The sequence below is a fragment of the Pagrus major genome, chromosome 2, assembly GCF_040436345.1.
Source record: "Pagrus major chromosome 2, Pma_NU_1.0".
Taxonomy (NCBI): Eukaryota; Metazoa; Chordata; class Actinopteri; order Spariformes; family Sparidae; genus Pagrus; species Pagrus major.
Window position 1 is genome coordinate 22556529 of NC_133216.1, and position 24664 is coordinate 22581192.

At 43.9% G+C, this 24664-nt stretch overlaps 1 protein-coding gene across 2 annotated transcripts; it reads left to right on the forward strand.

Annotated features, from left to right (window-relative positions):
• The first annotated feature begins 348 nt into the window (after positions 1-348).
• atm (ATM serine/threonine kinase) lies at positions 349-24249 on the forward strand. 2 transcript variants are annotated; one of them, XM_073490369.1, is made up of 63 exons: positions 349-445; positions 741-864; positions 987-1105; positions 1390-1535; positions 1668-1832; positions 2014-2179; positions 2286-2524; positions 2809-2978; positions 3136-3314; positions 3494-3865; positions 3978-4181; positions 4925-5026; positions 5211-5445; positions 5523-5654; positions 5784-5909; positions 6084-6173; positions 6607-6793; positions 7199-7392; positions 7478-7557; positions 7653-7808; positions 7920-7995; positions 8433-8575; positions 8675-8792; positions 8891-9061; positions 9166-9341; positions 9452-9695; positions 10125-10240; positions 10694-10820; positions 10946-11145; positions 11252-11426; positions 11872-12030; positions 12184-12316; positions 12410-12505; positions 12587-12758; positions 12860-13001; positions 13167-13343; positions 13511-13688; positions 13829-13934; positions 14035-14193; positions 14627-14735; positions 14976-15064; positions 15153-15255; positions 15361-15509; positions 15602-15706; positions 15800-15919; positions 16023-16257; positions 16341-16511; positions 16763-16882; positions 17417-17637; positions 17753-17960; positions 18063-18188; positions 18419-18559; positions 18852-18990; positions 19255-19337; positions 19624-19764; positions 20639-20755; positions 20957-21106; positions 21258-21423; positions 22005-22091; positions 22416-22530; positions 23000-23063; positions 23313-23455; positions 23555-24249. In XM_073490369.1, the coding sequence occupies exons 2-63, from the start codon at positions 793-795 to the stop codon at positions 23733-23735; spliced, it is 9285 nt and encodes a 3094-aa protein (XP_073346470.1). In that variant the 5' UTR covers positions 349-445; positions 741-792; the 3' UTR covers positions 23736-24249. The 2 variants fall into 2 exon arrangements, with proteins under 2 accessions (XP_073346470.1, XP_073346478.1); XM_073490377.1 differs by having other exon boundaries at positions 14038-14193.
• The last annotated feature ends 415 nt before the right edge of the window (positions 24250-24664 follow it).

Below are 24664 nucleotides of genomic sequence, written 5' to 3' on the forward strand. Positions count from 1 at the left end.
GGAACTCAAGCACGTATAACCCGGAAGTGTCAAACTAATCGGCTAATCGGAACTTCGGTAGTTGTAGTCCAATTCGAAATATCAAATTCCACTACACCCTCCAGGCTGCTATATATAAATATGTGAGTACAAAGCATCGAACAAGACTTCTATATGTTTATTATCATTCTAATAATATCGCACCAGACAAAACAGAAAGTTTATTTTAACGTTGTCCCTACGGTTACCGGACTCTCGAGGTTCTAGCCACGACCAGGAAGTGATGTGACCCCTTCACTGCCGCTGCTGGGGCGGGAATTTCCTGCATGTTCTACGTGTGCGTGCGTGTGCCTGTTAACGCACGTCAAGGTGGCAAAGTTGTGAGTAGTAGCACAGTAGCATTGTTAACATCCATACGCCTGCATGTGTGACAGCCCTGCAGCTGCGATCAGCACAGTCATCAGAGGTCAGTGATCACACTGAGAGCCATAGATTGTATTCAGCGTTTGAATGGATGTGTGTGAATCAAGTTAATATCTGGTCTGCCACTGTTGTGTTGCTAAAGTAGCTCGTTTACCAGCAAGGCCAGGCTGATTATAGAGTGGTTTGCAGTAACTGGGTTAACTGGTTGCTAGTAAAACTGACATTTTGTGTAAATAGTTTGCAGGGAGAAGAGAGCTGATGATATCTATGCTAAGTGATTGTTGTGCAGGCATGTTGTGGATGAATAATAACATGCTCTCTTGTTTACATCCTATCAGGTAGAATAGTCCACATTGATGAAAACTGTGCCCTCATCCACTGTGAAGCACGATGAGTCTGGCACTTCATGATCTCCTTGTCTGCTGCAGGGGGCTGGAGAGTGACAAAGTTACAGAGAGAAAGGTAATCACATATGCACATCAACAATGACATGAGATGTGTTTACACTGTAGCCTCACTATAAGCAAGTTCAATCAGTGAGTGCAGTACAAATCCACAGCTGAGTCCTCTCTTCACACCCACAGAAAGTAGCTGAGCAGTTCAAACGGCTCATTCGAACTCCAGAGATTGTGCAAGAGTTGGATCGTTCATCCGGACCCAAAGATAAAGGCTCCAAGCAACTCACATGGGATGCTGTTTTCAGGTAGTCTGCCTGTTTATGTTTGCATTTTTGTTCATGTGCAACAAAATGCAAATTAATTTCTCCAGCATAACGTAGGTCATGTCTTGCTCTGTGTGATTTTTATACATGCTTTTTAGCTTGCAACCTCATCGTTATTTTTTTTGTGCAAGAATCTGTTCTCATTCCCCGTTATACAAGATACCTGTACATTGTGCTTGTGCTGAATTTAGTAATTCATCATGAGTTTTGGTTTTATTGTAAATGGTCTTGATCCGTTGTGTATACTCTCGTTTTTTCCATGACAGATTTCTGCAGCGTTATGTCCAGAAGGAGACAGAAAGCGTGCAATCGCTTAAATCCAACGTCACAGCAAGTACGTTGGCCAACCGGCAGAAGAAGATGGCTGACCTGTGCAGCTTGATCAAATACTTCATTCGCTACGCAAACAAACGTAAGGGCGTTGTCTTTGCAAGATCCGGTCGTGGGTTACACTAGGTCACGATACAGTTTTCGATATATGTTGAAACAGAAAATAATTCTGAATGACTGACCTTTTTGTGTCTCTCTGTCTCGCTCTGTGCAGGCGGGCCTCGTTTAAAGTGCAGTGAGCTGCTGAGACATGTGATGGAGGTCCTGCAAAATTCACACAGCTCTTCAGCCTATGGAGAAGATTACAGCAGCATCCTAGTAAAGGACATCTTCTCTGTTCGCAAGTACTGGTGTGACATCACTTCACAGCAGTGGCACAGTCAGTTGGATATTCATCCAAATTATATATAATTGATGTAACAATTTCAGCATGATTTCATTAAAATTAATCTTATTTTTGTTTAGCATTACACAGTATTAACACTGTTGTTTGATAGTGTAATAGCATCCTGCCCGATCAGAATACTGAATCCCCTTTTGTTTGTTTTTGCCGTCCTTAGATCTTTTGGACTTGTACTGTCACTTGTTCAACTCTTCATCCAAGTCCATCAACCGTGTTTTGGTGAGCAGAGTCATCCACACAGTGGTGCAGGGCTGCTGCACGCAGACTGAAGGAGTCAACAACACCCTGTTCAGCTTCTTCTCCAAAGCACTGCTAAATGCCAGGTAAAGACTTTACCAACATCATCCTAAATTGTTCTAAACATAATGCACTTGTTAAATGAATACATGCAAATGTGATGCACTTATTGTTTTTGTGTGATCGTGTTAGGCAGGAGAAACACTTGTCTGTATTGGAGCACCTCGTCTCTGCTCTCAACATCTTCTTGAGATCCGCGGCCATGAACTGTCGGATGAGGGTGTGTCACCTGGGGGAGGAGCTTCTGCCTTCTGTACTGTATGTCTGGGCGGATATGAGGCCCAGTGTGGCTCTCAAAGAGGAGATAGTGGAGTTCTTGAACCTGCAGATGTGTGCTCACCACCCCAAAGGAGCCAAGACACAGGATACAGGTAGAGTGAGCGTTCCTTATTTCTTTAAACAATTTTTGTTTCTGGTGGTGTCGTGCTTGCACAGCATGCAGGCTTGATTGTGGGTTGTGTATGGTTTCATGTACAATTCCACTGATTTGACTGTTTCAAGCAATGGAGTGAGAAATTTGACAAACTTAATCTAGAAATTTAAAATTGCACCCACAGGGAAAGATGTCAAGAAGATCACGTCATCCAGTAATGAAACACAGGTTTGTTGTTAAACAAACAACCAATAACTTGTTGTCTCTTCTCTCATATTACAGGTGCTCATGCTGAGGACTGGACCAGGTGGAGGAGTCTGCTGTACAACCTGTATGATGCCTTAATCAGAGAAATAAGTCACATAGGCAGCAGAGGGAAGTACGTCACAGGGACCCGACACATAGCCGTCAAAGACAATCTCATCAAGCTCACAGCTGACATCTGTCACCAGGTAACAGAGATCATGTCTCAAGTATATAAACAGAATATCAACAATTTTGTTTGACCTAAATGTTTATGCAATTATGTAGTTATTTAGCTAAAATAAAACGCTTTACATGTCTGGAGGAATTATCGGTCTTGATCAAATTGTCCTTTAATCCTTCTAGCTGTTCAGTGACGACAATGGCACCCACGTCTTGGAGGTGACCCAGGCCTCTCTCAGAGCCACCCACATGGGCAGTCCCACGCATGGAGCAGCCAGCAAGCGACGGCGCATCGAGCTGGGCTGGGAGGTCGTCAGGGATCATCTGCAGCCTCACCTTAATGACTTTGATATCATACCATGGTATGAAAATCACAACACAATGAATATAAGAACATTTTGAAGGTAAACAAGGAAGAGCTGCTCAGAAATGGGCTTTTTTGATTTTGCTAATGGTAGAAAAACACAAAAAAGTAGCCTGTTGTTTCTCTGGTTGCACCCACTCCAGATCAAGGATCATCTCTGTCATTTTCTCCCCTCAGGTTGCAAATCACTGCAGTGCTCGCTTCCAAGTACCCGTCCATGGTGCCCGGCCAGGAGCTGGTCCCGCTGCTGTCAGTGTTGTACCAGCTCCTAGCAGAGCAGAAAAGGGGAGAGAGGGGGCCATACGTGCTGCGCTGTCTGAGGGAGGTGGCCCGGTGCCAGGCTCGCTACCCGGAGAGGGCCCAGGTCCACAAGCCGGAGCTGGGCAGGATGTGGGGCCGGGTATGGGCCTTGGCACTGCGAGGGGTCAGCTCACCCCAGACAGAGGCTCTGTGCCTGGACCTGCTGAGCTCTATCATCCACGGTGGACTAATCAATATGGACAGGGAACTCTGGAAGCTGTTCTCTGGATCAGCATGTAAACCGTCTCAGTGAGTTGCCGCCATGAATACGGACTTTGTTAATACTGAAAATTTGTCTTTGTAATACATTTCGATATTAATGTGTTTGCATTCAGTACCCCTTCTTCCCCTCTACCCACAGGAGTGCGGCTCTCTGTCTAGCCCAGGTCCTGCTGAAGTGTCCGGTCCCTAAAAGTCTCATCTCGAGCTCAGGCTGGGACTGTGTGGGGGTCACCGAGGGATCTGCATCCCCTAACCTGAAGGAGACCCTCATAGCCTGGCTGCTGATGACGGATCAGAGTGATGAGATGGAGGAGAGCTCCAGACCGCACCCCATCATTTGCAGGTTGGCACTATGCTGGTTTTCCAAGTTAACTATGGATTACTTTCATCTTTAAATGTTGGAAGCTCCACTTATAGTTCTTTGTGCTGCATGTGTAGAAAAAGAAAATATAAGCTCCAATCTTTCTTAATTGTATACTATGCAGGATTTGTAGATTGCTGGTTTAAAACAAAACCATTCAAAGCTGGCCCTTCCTCCCCGGGTCTACTAAACTGAGAGAGCAGCAATGGTTAAGCAAGGGAGGCAGAAAAAATATTTTTGGGGATTTTGTGTGAATTTTAGCTTAAGCACAGGCTTCCTCCTGTCTGCTGGTCTCTGCTCTGTGTGTGCGTCTGTAGCCCTGCCCTCAGTCAATCAGACACACAGACCTAAAGCTCATTAGACAGACAGAGTAGAGAAGAGAGATGAGACGGCGATGTTGCCTGGACACGGACAACCTTGTGCCATTACTTTACCACTGCCCAAAGATTGACGCACAGAAACATTCTAAACACAACTAAATACTAAGACAGGGTCTCTGCAGAAGCAGTAACCGCCACACACTTCTTATGGGTCTTCAGTAATAATTGAAAGGGGTTGATCTTTGTTTGAGTCTGTATTTAGTTTTTATGAAAATCCTGCACGGTATACCTTTTTATTATTTTTCTTTTAAAAACGTATGTCTTTGTTAAGATGTATCTATTTAACCTTTGATTTACATACATAAAGATCTTTAAATGTGTACTTTTTTGTGATCTTGTGTGCAGAGACTTTCCTCACAATCTAATAGCGAACATCTTGGTCTCCCTGACCTTTAAAGACACAGGAAGTGGCCTGAAGTTTCTGCTGGGTACTGAAGAGGTAGAAAGGTGAGGGAAATTATCGTTGTTATCGTTGTTATTAGTTGTTTTCTGGTATCATCATTAATCCAGAGTCAGTTATATTTGATTTGAATTCATCCTATATTGTTATCAACTCTCCATGTCTTCTCTGTACTTAATGCTATGTAATTATGGAATACAAATAATTCAGTTTTCGATCTCTTTTTCAAAGTGCCTTCCTTCAAGAACAAACCACATCCAACGCCAAAGACAACCTGGAAGAGATCGAGAGTCTCTACCTGCAGTTCAGCTTCAACACGCTGCCCTCAGTGACAGCAGGGACCGACGAGTCAACAAAGACGGCTTCAGCTGAGGGCCAGTTCGTTGCCATCCCTGGCCTGAGGAACAAGTTGGAGCAATCCCTGCTTTGTGTGGCTGACAACCTGCTCAACTGCTACTCTCCTGATGTGAGTGGAAGTTAATATATGTGTGTGTAGTCGCCTCAGTGACAAATGGGTATTTATCCTGATTTCCTCCTCCACAGTCTCAGTCCACCCCTCCAGAGTGTCTGGTGCGCTGTTTCAGTCTGCTGACCAGTGTTCTGGCAGGTTACGTCTCCACTGGGTTTCTGACTGAGGAGGAGGCCTGCCACTCACAGCTCTTCACTAAAGCCAAGGTATCATTCAGATGCATGAATATGCAATAGATTTATCATGCGAACCATTTGGTGATTAATCATCCAGCCTCTGAAACATTATGTAAAGCATATAAGAATTGAAGGTTGTTGTTGTATTCTTGTTCCCAGACCCTGGCCCAGGACTTTAGCGGTTTTGTATCTACTGTGAAGGTGAAGATGACAGAGGGAGGAACCATGAGCACGCTGAGATCTGTCACGAAGCTCTGCACTCAGTCAGCCAGCAGAAAATACAAGGTGACTGAAGCCTCCATCATGACTGTATTCATAATGCTGAAATGACGCGGCATTTAGATGGATATACAATCCAGCCACATCCTCAACAATTCATGCACGCTGTCAAATATTCAAACTGTATGCTGGTGAGAAAGATTTTCTTGCAGAGTAAATCTTTTGTCCTTTCTCCTACAGGATAAAGTTTCTCCCATCTCCTCCAGTCTGTTCATTATGATCCTGCCTGCCAGTCTCCTCAGTGAACTGGCTGAGATCTGCAAACTGTTGGTAAGTGACGTACACTGAGTGGCCACTTTATTAGGTACACCTGTAAAATCTATAGCAATCCAATACAACTGTTATACCATAAACACTACCTTTGTATAAAAAATAATAACTGTCTGAGAGGTGCTCATTAACTATGTGTTTGTTATTGAGGTTGTAATGTGTAGTGGTGTCGAACTGGACTACATTATATTTAGAGGTGTTATGTTTTGTCCACCCCATTTTCAAACATGAGAGGGGAAGAATATTAAGAACACATTCATTAAAATGCTGTCCAGTACAACATGTTGAATCACCAGCTCTTGGGGGAAAAAATGGCCATTATAAGCTTTATAAAGGTCAGATTTGTGTGAGAGCTGTTGCACTTGTGGAAGTGAAAATCTTTATATAAAGAGCCGGCTTGCTTCAATTAGTCCTGCATCCTCGTCTCTCTCAGTTGAGCAGTGTTTCTAAGAGAGTCACTGTCGTCGATGAAGACGATCATATGGATGACGACTTGGAAGTGACCAGAACTAAACAAGGGGATGACAGTGATCTGTTTGATGAGGACATAGAGGCCCACAGCAGCACCAACGGGCACCACAGAAAGCAGGGAGACGACAGTGATGCTTCCTGTGGGCCAGGTAAGAAGGGACAACTTACTCTATAAATCAGTGCCTCTCTTGGGATTAGAAAAACTCAGTATAATTTAAAGAAATGTGCAAAAAATTACCACACAAATGTGACCATTTCCCAAATGAACAGCTACTGTTGAGTTATTTTCTGTTTCTAGCTCCATTCTGTCATTTGGTGTTGTGTTTTTTTTTTATGTAATGTTAATACTGGCCAAATGTAGAGACAGCACACTACATAACTTCAGGATATTTACCTCACAGCCTGAGTAGCATTTAAAGGCATCGAGAACATCAGCAGTAGAGTTCAGGTTTTGCTGCTCTCAGTCAATCAGAATCAAAGAGTGGTGGCGTATGTTTTCTACCGCAAAATTAAACACTCTAAGCAATAATAATAATGGTTCTGTCCTCCGCCAGGTGCAAAGAGTCTGCTAGCAGACGATCATCTGGCCCAACAGGACCTGGCTGTCCTTGCAGTCTTGGAGTTTCTGTGTGAGTGCGGCTCCGTGCAGCCCGTCCACGGTCTGCTCTTCAAACCGCAGGAGGTGCGGCGCAGGCTGCTGCTGCTGGTGGAGCAGATCGACTTCAGCAAAGCCCTGCACCTCAACATGGTGGGTTGCAGCTGCAGTGGAGAGGCATGGTTGCAGTGCTGATGGTGGTGCAGCTGATTAACACTAAGATTTGGTTCTCTTCCAGTATCTGGTCCTGTTGAAGAAGCTTCCTGCTGAGGACTCGCTCTCTCCAGAGGAATTCGACTCGCTGCTTCGTCCTCTGGCGTACGGCAATCTTTTTGTGACTGTTTCTGTTTGAATTCATTTCAACTGATATGTTTTGCGAATACTAAAGTCTGCTTGTTGCGCCATGCTCACAGAGACGTGTGTAATCAGTACCGTCAGGACCAAGACATCTGTGCTGCTGTTCTCCTGGGTCTGTTACCCTCCATCAGGAGCCTGGGAAAGACCCATCACCTGCCGGAGGAAATGAGACACGTTCAAGGATCCGTGCTACAAGTGGTGTCTGGATTCTGGTTAGTTGCTGTTGGTTTTTGTATACACTCGTAGTCATAATCTGTCTACAATCTGTGTGCGTAATTCACTCTCTCATACCAACTACTCTCGATCACTGTGCTGTGTTCCAGTTTCCTGAGCCGAACGGGGAAATGCAGGGCTGCTGTACGCACTGCTTTAGTGCGATGTCTGGTTGCTTTGCTGGAGGTCAGCGCTCACAGATTATTATATATCATATATACCATAAACATTATGTATTGTTAAAGTATTGATCTGCACAACAATGCAATCTTGCATGTCTATCTTTTATATCTCATTCTAAATAAACGACATAGGACACTTTGTCATAGTTCATCAAACTTTGAGGGACCATGTTTATATGTTTAACTTTATAGTTTATTTATTGACTAGTGTATTATAGAGAGCTGCGTTCAATATTTTATGTGCCAAAATTGGTTTTGACCAACACAGGATTGTGTTGAATTTTTATTCTCCACAGGAGAGTGGAGAATAAAAAATGTACCACAGAGCTTCACTCTCGCTTCTGTATTTTTCTGTTTATCCTTTTTATGTTTCAATGAATTACTCATGTACCATTTATTCTATTAGCACAACATGTTTTTGACTTCTCTTCCCTCTGACAGGCTGACCCGTGTTGTAAGTGGGCAGTTTTAAGTATCAGAGGGTCTGACACAGATGAAGATCATCCAGTGTCTGCCATCCTTCCGTCTCACCTCGCAGATGCCCACCACCAAGTCCGCATGCTGGTGGCCTTGTCAGTGGAGAGGTACGCTGACTTGGCACCACTGATAATGTATCAGAATACATTTTTATAGAAGTCGTTATCATATATCTAATGGTCACCATTATTCTCCTGTCTATCCAGGTTGTTTCTGGAGATGAGACCGGAGCATCCAGATAAGAGGAAGATGCTTCCGCTGAAACACCAGCAGGCAGCTTTTGAGACCGTTTATCTGAAGGCTCAGGAGGGAATGAGGCTCCCAGTAGGTTCATCAGATGTTAAATACCTCATTATGTGTGTGTATTCTGCCTCCGTTTTTTACTTTACTAATTCTTCTTGTGTCTGTGTGATCCTACACAGAGAACCAGCTCTGCAGAGGACCAGCAGGACGAGTCATTTAACCGCAAGGCCGCCCTGCTCAAGAGTTTGTCCGTTGTGATGTGTTGTAGCCCCGTCTGTGAGAAACAGTCCCTGTTTGCCCTCTTCCAGTCCTACAAGGAGAACAACATAGAGGAACAGCTCATCAAAAAGGTTACATAATCAGGGCTTTGTGCATTGTGAAAATGGAGATTCGAGATGCTGCTTTAAAAATAGAATTTGGCATCGGCCAAACAAGCTGTTTCTTTTTGTCGCAGATGCTGTGCAGTGTATCCAGAGCGCTGGGCTACAGGAGCGTGAAAACATTTGTCAGTTCTCACCTGTACTACTTGGTAGCCGAGTGGCTCGCGCAGAGACAGTCTGACGATCGCTACACTCTTGGATCTTTCCCCTACACCCTCCTAGACCACGACACAGTCAAAGAGTTCTATAAGTGAGGAAATAAACTTATATTTTTTTCATTTTGTGTCATTTGATGTTGTCTTGTTGCTTTATCTTCCCCTCCTTTCACTGTTAAAGCTGTTGTCTTCTGTCCCCTTGAAGCTCCTCCTACCAGGTGTTGATCCCCCACCTGGTCATCCTGGACGACTTTGAGCAGGTGAAGTCTATCGGCAGGTGTCTGATGAAGGACTGGAAGCAGTTACTGGCCGATTGTTTCCCCAAGATCATGGTCAACATCCTGCCATACTTCGCCCTGTCTGGCCAGGATGCGCAGGTCGCACAGCAGCGAGAGAAGGCCCACAGAGTGTACGACCTTCTCAAAGACGCCGACTGTCTGGGCAAACAGGTAAACACAGCTGCGTAACATCTGCCTACATCTGCACCTGGGGTTAGGCTTCTTATTTCAAGCAGATTTTTAAATTTGATTGCATCATGACAAAAAAATAAATAATTTAAAACCAGTGAAAAGAGACAGAGAGAAAACAAATACAGTTAGCCATTCTGGCGCATAAACATGCATCTGCAATGCCAAATGACTTTTTTTGTGACTTGTGAGGTTTCCATAATGTTCTGTAACATGACATCTTGTATCTTACATTTTTAAGATGTATTGCCCCAGTCTGAATAAGTTTCTTACCTTGTTTCGTTACTTCATCAGAACAAAAAGCTGTACTGGTGCAGTGTCTCCCATAATGAGTAAAGACATGGTGATTGAATGGCAAATTTACTTGACTGTACTACATTTCTGTCCCTGTGTTTGTGCATGTGTCTGCAGGAAATTGACAACCTGATCCACAGTAACTTGGCGGACATAGTGGTGGAACTGCTGATGACTCTGTATGAAGGGAGTGGAGCAGAAGAGGAGAGAGGAGACCTGAAACGCTTTGTAGGGTAATAATAGTTCAAACTTACCCTGATTTCTTTCTTATATTTCTTACATTAGTTTGTGTAAGTTTGAGGAAGTAAGTTTGAAGCTTTATGTTTTGAAGTGATTTTGTCCAAGACTTGTTGCTGCGTCAGTACATTCCCTAAAACTATTAAAATACTGCCTAAATTACATTTCTAACTTTAATTTAATATGTGAAATAATAAAAAGTTTCTAACCATCAACCAAACATTTACTTTCTTCTGCCATGTTTCTGCATATATGACGTCGTAGTCGGCAAGTTGTGTACCAAAATTTTCACCGACTTCCCAACATGTTTTTCTGACTCTGGGACTAATTTTTCTGATTAATGTGACACCACATGGCTGCACTATTAGTAAAACAGAGCTCTTTCTGTCAATCTTCAATTCAAGTAAAAATGAACAAAACTGTATGACTAAATAACTTTTCCCTCTCAGGGAACTGGACCCTGCACCAAACCCGCCATACTTCAGCTCTTATGTCATTAAAGCGACTCTGGACTACCTTAGCAAGTGCCATAGTGCCAACCACAAGTCTTTGGTCGCCATTCTGTCAAAAACTCCGGTAAGATGTTTGACTTTCCCTGTATGTTGATTTACGTGTATTATTAACAATCAATATTAACCTGTTTACCTGTTTGTGTTTCCCCTGTTCTGTATTATATTGTCCTGATTGTCTTCGTGCTGTAGATTTCTATCCAAAGGATTTTGCTGGCGGTGTGTGAAAGAGCAGCAGGGACGACCAACAGCTACGAGCGCCATCGCATCCTCCTCATGTATCACCTGTTTGTCAACCTGCTGCTCAGAGAGGTGAAGGACGGCCTGGGGGGAGCCTGGGCCTTCGTCCTCAGAGACATCATCTACACCCTCATTCACCACATCAACAGCAGGTCGGTGCACACACTTTCTCACAGGTAGCATACTTTGCATACGTGCAGGGTCACACATACCACACGCTGTCAAAGACAAACCAGTTTGTGTTTCTCTAATCCTCAGACCGGCTCAGTGCGATGAGGTTTCCAACAGAAGCCTCTCTCTGTGCTGCAACCTGTTGACCTCTGTGTGTCAGGCGGCTCTGCAGTTCTGTGACGATGCTCTAGACTGCCACCTGCAGGTCATCGTTGGGACTCTCACAGCTCAGGTGACCAGCCGGCCCGCCATCTCACAGCAGGTAAGTGACGAGGGAGACGACTCAATAATGGAAATTTAGACAAATGGTGCCTTCAAGAGGCCATGCAAAATTGCCACTTAAAGGTATTTTTGTGGAGGACAAAAGCAACCACTTCCTTGGTTCAAGAGGACATTATATATTTTTAAAACATTTTCTAAATATGTGATTAGTTTTTACAGCTTTTACATGCTCAGAGAAATGCAAAGTGTTCCCTTAAAAACTACAAAACACAGCAGAATTTGGGAAATTTCCATCCAGACACTTTATTAATGACATGCCTCACATCATTTAAAAGATATCTTCTAGGATTTGAATGATCCAGTACTGATTATTTCATGTCACAAGCTCCCCTTAAGTCATTTAGGCATTATTTAGATTTGAGAGAAACATCTGCCTTTTTTCAGCATTTGTGTACCGCACATCTGATTTCTACGTCCCCCTGTAGGTGCTCAGTCTGCTGCAGTTTCTTGTGATAGAAAACCAACAGAAGCTAAAAGGAGCCATCAGCAGGTTGGAGCCTTTTCCTAACCTCCCTGAATTCAGAGAGCTGCGATCCGTACAGCACACGCTCAAATATAACACTGGGACATTCACGCTCAGACAGGTAATGGCAAAAATAAAATCCTTGTGTAAGTACCATGTACCCAAGTCATTTTATTTTGAATATGTAGCCCTGATTCCTCAGTGACTCTAGGGATGGAAATGTGATGGATTTCACTGCTGACCTCCACCCTCCATGTTTCTCTTTCTTTTAAAGGAGATAGCCCACTTCCTGTCAGTGACGTCCTGCGACTCCTTACCTCTGACGAGACTCGAGGGGCTGAAGGAGCTGACCAGACAGCTGCACGACAACAAGGGACAGATCCGAGAGCTGCTCAAAGAGTGCCACGGTATGATGAGGAGAAAAAATAGTCCACACGTGAAAAAGATTAGTTAGTTAAATATCTAATAAGTTTTTTTTCGACATGTTCTCTGTCTTGTAGCTGAACCTTCCGACAGTGTGCTGGTGAAGCTGGTCCTCAGCCTGCTGCAGCTCTGTAAGCTAGCAGCCAACCACCCCGGAGGAGCCGACATTCTGGGTATGAAATCAAATAACTTCTCGACAGTGCCTGGACCATTTCATTGTTTTCAGTTTTACAAACACAAACCTTTGCCCCCAGAGGCAGCAGGCAGCTGTCTGGGAGAACTGGGTCCTGTGGATTTCTCCACCATCGCCCTGCTTCATGGCAGAGACCCCCTCTACGAAAAGGCTGTGTCTTTCTTCACCTCCACTGAGTCTCAGTGTGTTTACATCATCCTCAACTGCATGAACGACGCGCTCACTCACCAGCGGTACTGTCAAACTTAGATCAAAACCTTGTTGTACATCACTATGGAGGAGCGAACAATCTGAATTGATATTTCTTGCGTTCTGTGCTGTGGTTGTCTGCCAGTATTGAGGTGAGGCAGGCAGCCGCTCAGTGTGTGAAGAACATCCTCGCCACTCAGTCTGGAGTCGACTTCTGGGAGCAACACAAAGACAACAGAGACCCCATGCTGGCCTACCTCAACCCCTTCAGAAAGTCCAAGAAGAAGGTGGGTGAAGGAGGTTTGTGTGTGTCCCAGCCTTGATTATTGTTATTTTGAACACAACTGTTTATGCCAATTTGCTCCCTCACTTATGTACAAATGTGTATTTTCGTGTAAGCACATGTATTGTCTGCGTCTGCCTGGTTACTACCGACTGTTGTCCCTGATTAGGTGGCAGCTGTGAGTCCTGAGCAGAGTTCGGGGGCCAGGGAGAAGCTGGAGAGTCAGGTGTTTTGGATTCCCCAGGCGGGTGGCCACAAGGCCTGGCTGAAGGCTCTATGCACCGCCCTGCTCGACAGCGGAGCAGTCAGGAGCGAGGCTCTGCTGCTTTCACGATCGCTGTGTCTGGTGAGCACGCACATGTCAACTTAAGAGCTCTTAGCCGAACATACGCTGTCTTTTTATTTCATTTCTTAAGCGTATTTTATTTTGTCACAATCTGTACATCAGCAAGCCTCATTTAAAATCCAGAGCTCCAGATCTAAGCTCACCTCATTCCCTGCGTCTGTCTCCAGGTGTGGGTGGACTGCTGTCAGAGGCTGCTGCCCCTCATCATTCACTCCATCCTTCTGGACGACTCTGACGGTTTGTGGAGGGAGTCGCTCTCCTCCCACATTCAGGACTTCTTCAGCTTCTGTTGCAGAAGTGCTCAGGCCTCCAGTCGGTCTGCCACACCTCTCAACTCTGACTCTGGTGAGTTTGAGAGTGTGACACATACTGATAATTTATTGTTCTCTTCATCTTCTTAATCCAGTTCAAAGTGTTTGTCTGTGCCTTTTGTTCACATCACATTCAGGAGCTTGTTTGTGATCAGCATTTATTATTCTTTACAGAGTCGGACACTGCCAGCCAGGGCTTGTATGATAAGACTTCTCTGCGCACCATGCTTGCTGTTGTTGACTATCTGAGGCACCAACAGAGACCAGTGGAAGCTGACAGGTAAGTGCTATTGTAATCAGATAAAAGTGATTCAGGATTCTGTATTTACTATTTGGGCCTGCTCTTTCCCCCTGCATGTAAACACTGTCTGTTCTTCCAGCAGCTCCTGTGGCACAGTGTGCGACTCAAACTTCTGGCTGGAGCTGAACTACCTGGAGGTGGCCAAAGCTGCTCAGTCCTGCTCGGCACATTTCACCGCTCTGCTGTACACTGAGATCTATGTCGACAAGACCAAAGCGAACATGGAGGAAAGTCGCAGGTAGAAATTACATTTTTAAACTGGGGGACATTTTTCTAAATGGGATTTAAAAATTCATGTCTTTACACAGGAGCTACACAATCTGATAGTTATTCTTAATGCTTGCCACCAGGTCAGATTCAGAAAATTAAACAATTTTTTTATGGCTGAGTGCTGAGGATGAATTGAGGGTTCTCACAGCCTGAGGAAAGAAGCTGCTCTGTTGTCTGGTGGTACAGCAGTGAATGCTTTTTTTTGTATTGCCAGATGGTAACATTTCATGTTAGCCTTGCTGCTAAGCTATATCTTGCGGCTAGCTTTTATTATGAGGATATATCAGGATAAACCCTTCCTTTTTTCAACCACCATTTTTCAAGTTATGTTTTTTTGATCAAGATAATAAACACAATGATATCCAAGCTGATGTATTTCGATGCATTTACCAAATCTGCAGAACCAAGTCGAGAGCAACACGCAAAATCAATTTTGAAGACAACAGCCAGACCCTCACCATCTCCAGCCTGACTGAGAAGAGTATGGAAGACACCAACATCAGCCTGCAGGTCAGTTCTTCATGTCATTCCTGTCAGGTGTAATTTCTGTATTGACAGTTTTGTTAATTCAGATTTGTCCTTGGTGTATTTTTTGAAAGAATGTCCACCTGAATCAATTAAAGTGATTGTTTATTGCCAATTGTGAGTCCAGTGTGATGCTAAAAATGCATAATAATATACAGCTGTTTGTAAAACCATATGCAAAGTATTAATGCCACTCATTTGTGCTGTGATCGTTCTCTTTTGTAGGAGCTGCTCATTGAGGTGTATCGGAGCATTGGAGAGCCTGATAGTCTGTACGGCTGTGGAGGGGAAACGATGACCAGTCCACTGACAAGGTAGGACCCAATCAGATTAATAATGAGACCTGCTCACCATCTTTCACACTTATCACTTGTTCCCTTGTTCTGCCATTCTCATTTATAGGATTCGAACCTATGAGCATGAGGCTATGTGGGGGAAGGCCCTGACTACGTACGACCTCCACTCTACTCTACCTGAGGTCACTCGACAAGTGGGGATTGTGGAGGTAACATAACGAAAGACCTGTCTCATCACATAGTTTGCCAGATGTTCATGTTTGTGTACTTCAGCTTCCCCAGTGGTGATGTTCCCCCTCCTCTTGCACCAACAGGGCCTGCAGAACTTTGGTCTGAGCAGCATCCTCGCCACCTACTTGAGGGGTCTGGAGAGTGAAGGGGTGGAGTGGGGAGCGGAGCTGAGAGAGCTCCGCTTCCAGGCCGCCTGGAGGAACACACAGTGGGACTGTGAGCTGTCAGGGAGGTGAGGCCAACACACAGTTGAGGGTGAAATAACCCATCAGAGAATCACTGCAAGTCTCTCACCTCCCTCCAAATCTAATCTGTTTTTACCAGGAGTGAGAAATCCAAAGCTGGCTTCCATGAATCAGTGTTTTGTTCCCTGCAAGCGCTGAGAGACAAAGAGTTCTCCGTATTTGATGAAACTATGAAACAGGCCAGGTATGGTAGACATTTAGACACTTGTGCAATTTCAAGTTCACTTCTCCCCAGACAAAATGATTCACCCATCTATGCGCTTGTGTGTTTGCACAGGGGTGCAGAGGTGGAAGAGCTGTGCAGGGGCAGTCTGGAAGCTGTGTCTTCTCTGTACCCGGCTCTCAGGAACCTGCAGACCATCAGGGAGCTGGAGAGTGTCAAACAGCTCTTTTCCAGGTGATATCAACAGGCTATTCCCTGATCTCTTTGGTTGACCTGATGGAGAGTGAATTTATTAACATCATTCTTAACATATTTGCTTTTGAATGTTTGATATCAGGCCCTTCTTAGACGTGACTCTCAGGGAGGTTTGTAGCCAGTGGAAGCAGCACTCCCAGCTGCTCATCGACAGCGACTTTGCATTGGTAGAGCCCATCCTGGCCGCCCGCTCTGTGGCCCAGCACACCCTGATGTCCAGGTTGGGAGACCCTGACAGCACCCAGTACCTCAGCTCGGTGCTCACTGACCACCTCATGGAGCTCTGCCGGCTGGCTCGCAAGGCCAGGAACACACAGGTAGGAATAGTGTGCGTGTTTGTTTGTGATATGGTCAGAACAGTTATCCACAGAGTACTCACAGTGCTGTGGTTCCTGTCCAGCTGGCAGAGCGGGCAGTCTTCCAGATGAAGCAGCAGGGTCGTGGAGGGTCCTGGGTATCATCCCCTGTGTCATCATGGCAACTGGAGGAAGCCCAGGTGTTCTGGGCTAAGGGAGAGCAGGGACTGGCTCTGGGCCTGCTGAGACAGATGATCAGCAACCTTGAGGAAAAGGTGAGATACAACCCATTGACATATACTGTATAAAGATGCACGATGCGTCAGACACAGACTCTTACTTCAATTGTGAGACACAATGTAAATTTTATAATGCTGTCCACTGAGGCTTTGTTTGTAACGCAGTAAGACTGGGCCATTTCTAAACATCACCATCTTCATCATCAGATTGAGTAGAATAAGTAAAAATCCAAAATGTAAAGAGGCTTCAATGAACTATTCTCTATTTTTTGTTATCTGTTGGTCAGGTGGACTTGAACCCTGCAGTGGTCCCGGTGTACACCGAGTGCCTCAGGCTGTGTGGTAACTGGCTGGCTGAGACGTGCCTGGAGAGCCCCGGAGTGATACTGGAGAACTACCTCGAGAGGGTAAGAGGAAGCTTATCAGGTATTCTGCCAACCTGATTGCTTTATTCAAATATAAAAGGGCAGAACTATTTTCTGGTGGGAGCTTTTTCTCAGCAGAAAGTGGGAGCAATCAGGAAACTAAAAGGTCTAAAAATGTTTGAATATGTAACTCAGTGAATCTCTCTAACACTCTGAAGCACACACATATTCCTGCACCATCAGAGAAGTGAAAGAGTTGTTACCCTTCGTCCAGACAGTATTCGGACTCCCACACTCAGATACTCACACATGAATTATTGATTTATGTCACTATAAATAAGGAGTGCACCTAAAGACATGTTAAACTTCTGCAAGTTTACAGTTTATGTAGATTCATATGGACACATTTAAATTATTCATACGTGTGCGTGTGTGTTTGCCTGTACCTGCCTCTATCCATTGTCATCCAAGTTACCAAATGATGCCACTCTGTTAGTGTTATTTTTAATTTCCTTTTGTCAGAGAAGCTGTCAGCGTTTCAAATCTGTAAAAGCCTCTCCTGTGCCGTTCTCTCAGGCAGTGGAGGTGATCGAGGAGGACTCAGGAGTTCATCAGGACTCCAGGCTGCAAAGTCAGAGGACGGAGGCCTTCCTGTCTCTGGCCCGCTTCTCCGACGCTCAGTACCAGAGCATCGACAAGTACATGAACTCGTCTGAGTTTGAGAACAAGCAGGCGCTGCTGGAGAAGGCCAAAGAGGAGGTGGACCTGATGAGGGAGCGTAAAGTAACATCTAACAGGTCAGTGTTTTAAAAGCATGGATTTCTCCAACACGGCATAAATTAGAGACTTTAGACGGATAAATACATACAGTAGACGTGCAGGCAAAGTGATGATTTTCCTTTGACGTCACAGGTACACAATAAAGGTGCAGAGAGAGCTGGAGCTGGACGAGAAGGCCCTGTCCAACCTGCAGTCGGACAAACAGCGTTTCCTTTGTAAGGCGGTGGAGAACTACATCCAGTGTCTGGAGCAGGGTGAGGAGCACGACACCTGGGTGTTCCGCCTTGCTTCACTCTGGCTGGAGAACGCCGACGTTAAGGCAGTGAATGACATGATGAAGGTTCGTAAAAGAGACACAGGGTTGTTCAGTTTTGCTTTTGAGTTTGAGATGAAAAGCTGCTCGAGGAAATGGAAGTACAGTGCTTGTATTTTTCTCTTCCAGAAAGGGGTGAAGAAGATCCCTTCCTACAAGTTTCTGCCTCTCATGTATCAGCTGGCCGCTCGTATGGGGACCAAGATGGCAACCGGCATCAGTGAGGATACTGGCTTCCATGATGTCCTCAGTGAGGTAATGCAACACTTTTTTAATGCACATTAACGGCAGTACATCAATGGTTACCTGCTACATGCAGACATCTACAGCCGACTTTCCTCTGCATGCAAACTCACTTCATCCAGCGTCACTCAGTTTCTGAAGAATCCAACTTTGTATCACATTTTTGCTTGATACAGATAATGAATTATATCACTGCCCTTTTTGAAAAAACCTGCTGCTTCACTGGTTTCCTCCCCTCACAGCTGATCTGCCGAGCATCTCTGGAGCACCCTCACCACACGCTCTTCATCATCTTCGCCCTGGTGAACGCCAACAAAGACGAGAACTTCAGCAAGAGCCGTGTGTCGAAGAGTGCAAGACAGCAGCCCTCACCATTTGATCTGGTGAGGCTTTGATTAAATCCTCAGTTTGACAACAACACATGCTTCAGATTGGATGATTTGTACAAAATCAGATATCACAATGTTATTGTCCAAAGTGATAGTATTTTCTACTTATTGGTTATTGCCAAAGAACTTGGTTGCCACTCTTATAATGACATTGAGTGGTTTTCTACACTTATTGAGTATTGATTAGTTGCATTACTGTTTACAAACACAATATTCTGTAATTAGTAAAAGTCATTTCCTCTGCCTTTTATTGTAAATATTGTCACTGGGTTTTTTTCTCGTGCAGGAGCGTTCAGATGTGGCCAAGAAGATCATTAACTCTATCAAGAAGAAGAGAGCGGAGATGATCCGAGGGATCGAGCGTCTGTGTGATGCCTACATCACTCTGGCTTATATGGACGCCAGCAGGCACAAGACTGAGAAGAGTGAGTAGATGTAGCACTGTGATGTACATAAATTCCAACCTCTATCCTCATGGTAGATACTTTAGGTAGTTAGTTTGTCGGTGTAATAGTAATTAATCCTTTTTTTAAGTAGTTTACGTGGATAAAGAACATGTTTTGGGCAAGGATGGCAAAAACTATTTCTGTTAGATTGGTGGAAAACACGCCTCTCTATTCTTTACCCATACGTGTTTGTATTATATGTCCAGCTGCTGAGTCATCCTTTGTGTTCTTGCTTCATTACAGAGGCCATTCCCATCCCTGCTGACCAGCCCATCATGCAAATCAAAGACCTGGATGAGGTCGTCATCCCCACAATGGAGATCAAGGTGAAAAATGATGAAACTTCTTCCCTACTTAACATTACTTCGGATGAGTTCCTTTAAACTGTTGGCTGATATTCTGGTGGTTCCTTTCCCTCTGTAAAGAAGGTTTTTATTTCTGTATGTTCATGTGAAAAAACAAAGATCTTGTATATTTAGTTGCAGACAAGTACAGACTTCACAAAATGAAATTTTAACTCATCGTTTTGTTCCTGTCCCACATGTTAACGACAGCACAGTCTACAATATTTAACGTCGTTGTATGTTAACGAGTGCTTTCAATGCATAATAGGTGGATCCATCCGGTTGCTATGACAACCCGGTGACTGTCAGATCCTTCATGCCCCACTATCACCTGGCCGGAGGAGTCAACCTGCCCAAGATCATCGACTGTGTCGGCTCTGACGGTAAGAGCAGGAGACAGCTGGTCAAGGTAGGTAACACCTCTGTGTGCGTCGTCAGAAGTATGCCTATGCCTCAGAAGTATAAGTGAGGTTAATGTTACGAACATGTGCAAAGACATTCTTTTACGTCTGATACGCGTGTGTTTCTTGACTAAACTAATCCCCTCCCTTTGAAGCTAAAGCTGCAGCTGTCATGTTGATTTAAGTCCGACCGGCGCTCTCTTTTAACTTTAGTTCCATTTCACTTTGGATCCTGCTAATAATTAATCTTGTTTTTGTACCAGGACAAATGCAAAGTTTGTTAGATTGCAAACATGCTTTCACACCTACGTGATCAGGACATTCTTCAGTTTGTGTGTGTGTGTTTGTGTTTGCGGAAACACTTGTTAGCCACTCATAGGCTAATAATTCACCTCTTAGACACTTGGGAGAGTCATGGTGAAATAACAGTTTTTCTGATCATTAACCTCAGTGAATTTCTGTTTTTAGGTCAATATGCTACAATATTGTTTATTATTATTTAGCTGATTTTCTTTCCCTTCTGTATGTCACACAGTAAAAAATGTGAGATATTAAGGCATTTTATTATTGTCACATTTGGTATTACATACCGAGTCCTTCTTGTAGTTGCTCATTTGTGAAAAATATGTAAGTGATATTTTGCAGTCCTGGAATATTAACGGGAATGTTATATACCAATATAGATTTGAAAAACAGACATATCAGAGGATTAAACACTTTTCTTGTATGTTAATGTCTTTAATGACTTGTTAAGAGATTAAAATGGTTAGAAAACAAATATAATTTCTTTTTTTTTACATATATAGAATACAGATTAAAATGAGTGGTTGCTGTAGTCTACTATATGTTCTCCGGTGACCTTTGCCCTCTCGCTGTGAACAGGGTCAGGACGACCTGCGGCAGGATGCAGTGATGCAGCAGGTCTTCAGCATGTGCTCCATGCTGCTGCAGCGCAACACGGACACCCGCAAGAGGAAGCTCAACATCAGACGATACAAGGTCACGCACACATCATGATCATGTGTTTAAACTTCTGCTCTTTAATTCAAAGAGAATAATGAATCAGGACTGGGTTATTTGGTTTCTCATTTCCTTTGATCTTTGCATCATAGACTTGTAATTCCCTCATTTTAATCAACATCAAAGCAGTGGGAAAAAACAGAAACACTTAAACCGACTTCGTGTCTCGTTTGGTCCCAGGTGGTGCCGTTCTCGCAGCGTAGCGGCGTGTTAGAGTGGTGTTCAGGCACGGTGCCTATTGGGGAGTTTCTGGTGGATCCCAATAAAGGAGCTCACAAACGCTTCAGACCCCGGGACTGGACCAACCTAGCTTGCCGCAAGAAGATGATGGTACTGCTCGGGCATATTCGGCACAGAATGATGTTGGATGGAAAAGATCGAGCACACTTACAATCAGAACTGCATGTTCAAATTGCACTCCATACATAAAAAAGAAACTCAAAACCTGCTCTGCTCACCTCCTGCTGTGTTGTCTCTACAGGAGGCTCAGAGGCTGGCGTTTGATGAGAAGCTCCAGGCCTACAGCGAGGTGTGCAAGAACTTCAGGCCTGTATTCAGGTATTTCTGCATGGAGCGATTCCTGGACCCCGCGGTGTGGATGGAGAAACGGCTGGCTTACACTCGCAGTGTGGCCACCTCCTCTATAGGTACAGACAGTACTGTGCTGGATGTTCACTCCAAAGCTTCTAATATAAATACATTATGGCACAGGCAACAGCTTAACATCAAGTCTCGCGGACAAGATTTGGCACAATATCTTTACATTTTCCAGCAGGTGTTTGGTGCGGCTGCGGCTAACTTTTTTTTTTCATTATCGATTAATCTGTTGATAGTTTTCTTGATTAACCGATCAGTTGTTTGGTCCATAAATCGTCCGAAAATGGTAAAAAAAAGGAGTAAAGAGACGAGAAAATTCTCACATTTGAGAAGCTGAAAATGGAGAACTAATCATTGCCACTCTAGTGTTTGGGTGAAACAAGATAAGCATGGAGGCAGGCCTGTATTCAACGCAGAAGGACCAAAATTCTCCTCAAATAATGAATCAGTATTTTGTTACTGGTCCATATGTGGGTATAAGGTATAAATTATGACAGAGAGACTGAACAAATTATTCTAGTAATTAAAGTAACTTTTCAATTCATGGTGAAGTGTTATATGACCTGTTGACTCTCCTGTTTTTGACTCAGCCAATGACTTACTTTCTCACTTTTCGGTTTTGTGCCCATAGTCGGCTACATCGTAGGCCTGGGTGACCGACACATCCAGAATATTCTGATTGATGAGCAGACTGCTGAACTGGTGCACATCGATTTAGGTACGAATTTTTACTCATTAGTTTTATTTTCATGTGTGTGAACATGGAAAGTTTATTCTTCTCCTCAGAAAAAGGTGAGGCTGTGTGAACAAGCGCCTTGTGTATTGAGCTCGCTGGTCTTGTGTAACCCTCTAGGAGACCTATTTTACATTTAGAAATTTTGATCAAACCGCATTTTTTGATTTGACAAATAATGATTCAAATTAAATTATATATGAACTATAAAATAATTCTCTTTAAAGCTCTGAAATCAAAGTTTAATAGTCTGTGTTATCATGGTATAACACGCGTCCCTCTTTTCTTTTTCATGTGTTTTATGTTCAGGTGTGGCCTTTGAGCAGGGGAAGATCCTTCCCACCCCGGAGACCGTCCCCTTCAGACTGTCCAGAGATATTGTGGATGGAATGGGCATCACTGGAGTGGAGGGAGTTTTCAGGAGGTGAGGAGAAGTCAGGGAGGAGATCATGTTGTTAAATATTTATAAACCAATATGGGAAGTGAAGCCTGAGAACGTTTTCATTTGGTGTTTCTTTCCATCACGGTTATTGTTTTAATCTGTCATCAATCTGTCATTTTAGCCCCATAACCACAAATCTAGTTAACTTCAGATAATAAAAACATACTGCACATTTTAAGATTGATTTCCTCTCTTCCAGTCAGCCTCTATTTCATATTCATGTCTCTACTGTGTGAAAATTAACTTGCAAGACTGGTTTTTGGTTTTTGGTACCTTCAAGGACACTCAAATGTGTTTCATTTTCTTTATTTATCAAACTGAATACAGCTTTGTATAAGCTAAATAAGATATATTAACATATTTCAAGCTACTGATTGAGATTTGTCTTGTGAAAAGCAGAGGCACTACAGTGTTAATGTTTTATATACATGTATGTATTTCCTCTTGCCAGATGTTGTGAGAAGACGATTGAGGTGATGAGGAACTCTCAAGAAGCACTGCTGACTATTGTAGAGGTAAGAACAATTTAAAATGCGGTGTGGTCAGGCACACTGATGTTGTTATCTGGAGGCAGCAGAAAGTGACTGCACCATAGACCAACATACAGCTGGTCTAAAGTCAATGGCTTTATTTAACAGCCACATTAGTCAGATAGTAAGATGAACACAGAACATTAGTTAACATGAAATACTAACCGATTAATTTCCTTCACCTCATGTTAAGCATCGCCTCTGTGTGTCCCTCTGGGGTTATGTGCTGTACAGGTGCTGCTGTATGACCCTTTGTTCGACTGGACCATGAGCCCACTGAAGGCCTTCTACCTGCAGCACGACGAACAGCAGGAGCTCAATGCCACACTTGGCTCCACTATGGGGGGAGATGACATAGACAACCACCATAAATCCAGGTAGATAATGAAGATGAGCGTCCTCTCAGTGATGTTGAACAACAGTTCTCTGTCTCTATTAAAGCTCTGTCTCATCACCTTTTGCTCTCCCTCCTGCAGTGACAGCCAGAGCTTCAACAAAGTGGCAGAGCGGGTGCTGCTGAGGCTGCAGGAGAAGCTGAAGGGGGTGGAGGAGGGGACAGTGCTCAGCGTGGGGGGGCAGGTCAACCTGCTCATCCAACAAGCCATGGACCCAAAAAACCTCAGCAGACTCTTCCCGGGCTGGCAGGCCTGGGTGTAGACCTGACAGACGGAGCACTTCCTGCTTCAGGGAACACGTGCGGGAGGAAACTAATTTGCACTTTAACAGAAAAGTAATAAACACCGATAAACACCAATAAACTGGTGCTGAAACGGTCGAGCCTGGTTTAGGAGATGTTTACTGTGAAGGCACGATTGTTTCCCTATGTTTTATGTCATATTATTGACTGTTAGATGAAGTGATGCATTATTGGCAATGTATATCCAAGGCCCTTTACCATGTATACATGCCTTATGAATGTATTATATGCATTTAAACAAACTGCACTTGAAATGCCATTTTAATTCTGGCACATTTTAGTTTGACTTTAGCTGATTGTTAGTTGAGTTCTTTTAGTATTAAATGACTGAATACTACGTTATGTTGTAAATCTTATAGAGTATCTGTAGGGCATTTAGAAATGTATGATGTGTGTACAGATTTCAGCAACTTTCTTTCACTTTTTATGACTTACTGGTCTGTAAAAAATTCTATATAATTGCTGCTCTTTCATTAAAATAAATAAAATGCATTTGTTTTAAGTCAAGTCAAGTTTTGTTGAGTTGTATTTTAACTTATTTGTTGCAAATGTATGTGCAGAGCTAAGTGTGCTCTTGCATTTTCTATCAATCATTGACTCAAGTATTGAAGCTTAATGTGTTTGTCTGTATACAGTTGGTGTGTTGAAGTACCTTTCCACTGCAGTGTAACAGCACTCACTCACTCAGCGCTGACAGTTCAGCAGATAACACTTGTGGGATGTTTATACGAGGTAACAGTCCTTTTGATGCTTGTTGTGTGCGCAGGAGGGAAACTTTAAACCGATGCCAGTGAAGTGTGAGGAGTGGCCACTCAGACGATCACACGCACTCTTTATGTCATCGCTGGTGTGAGGATGTAGAGAGCAGAGCCAGCTGAATGTGAGAGGA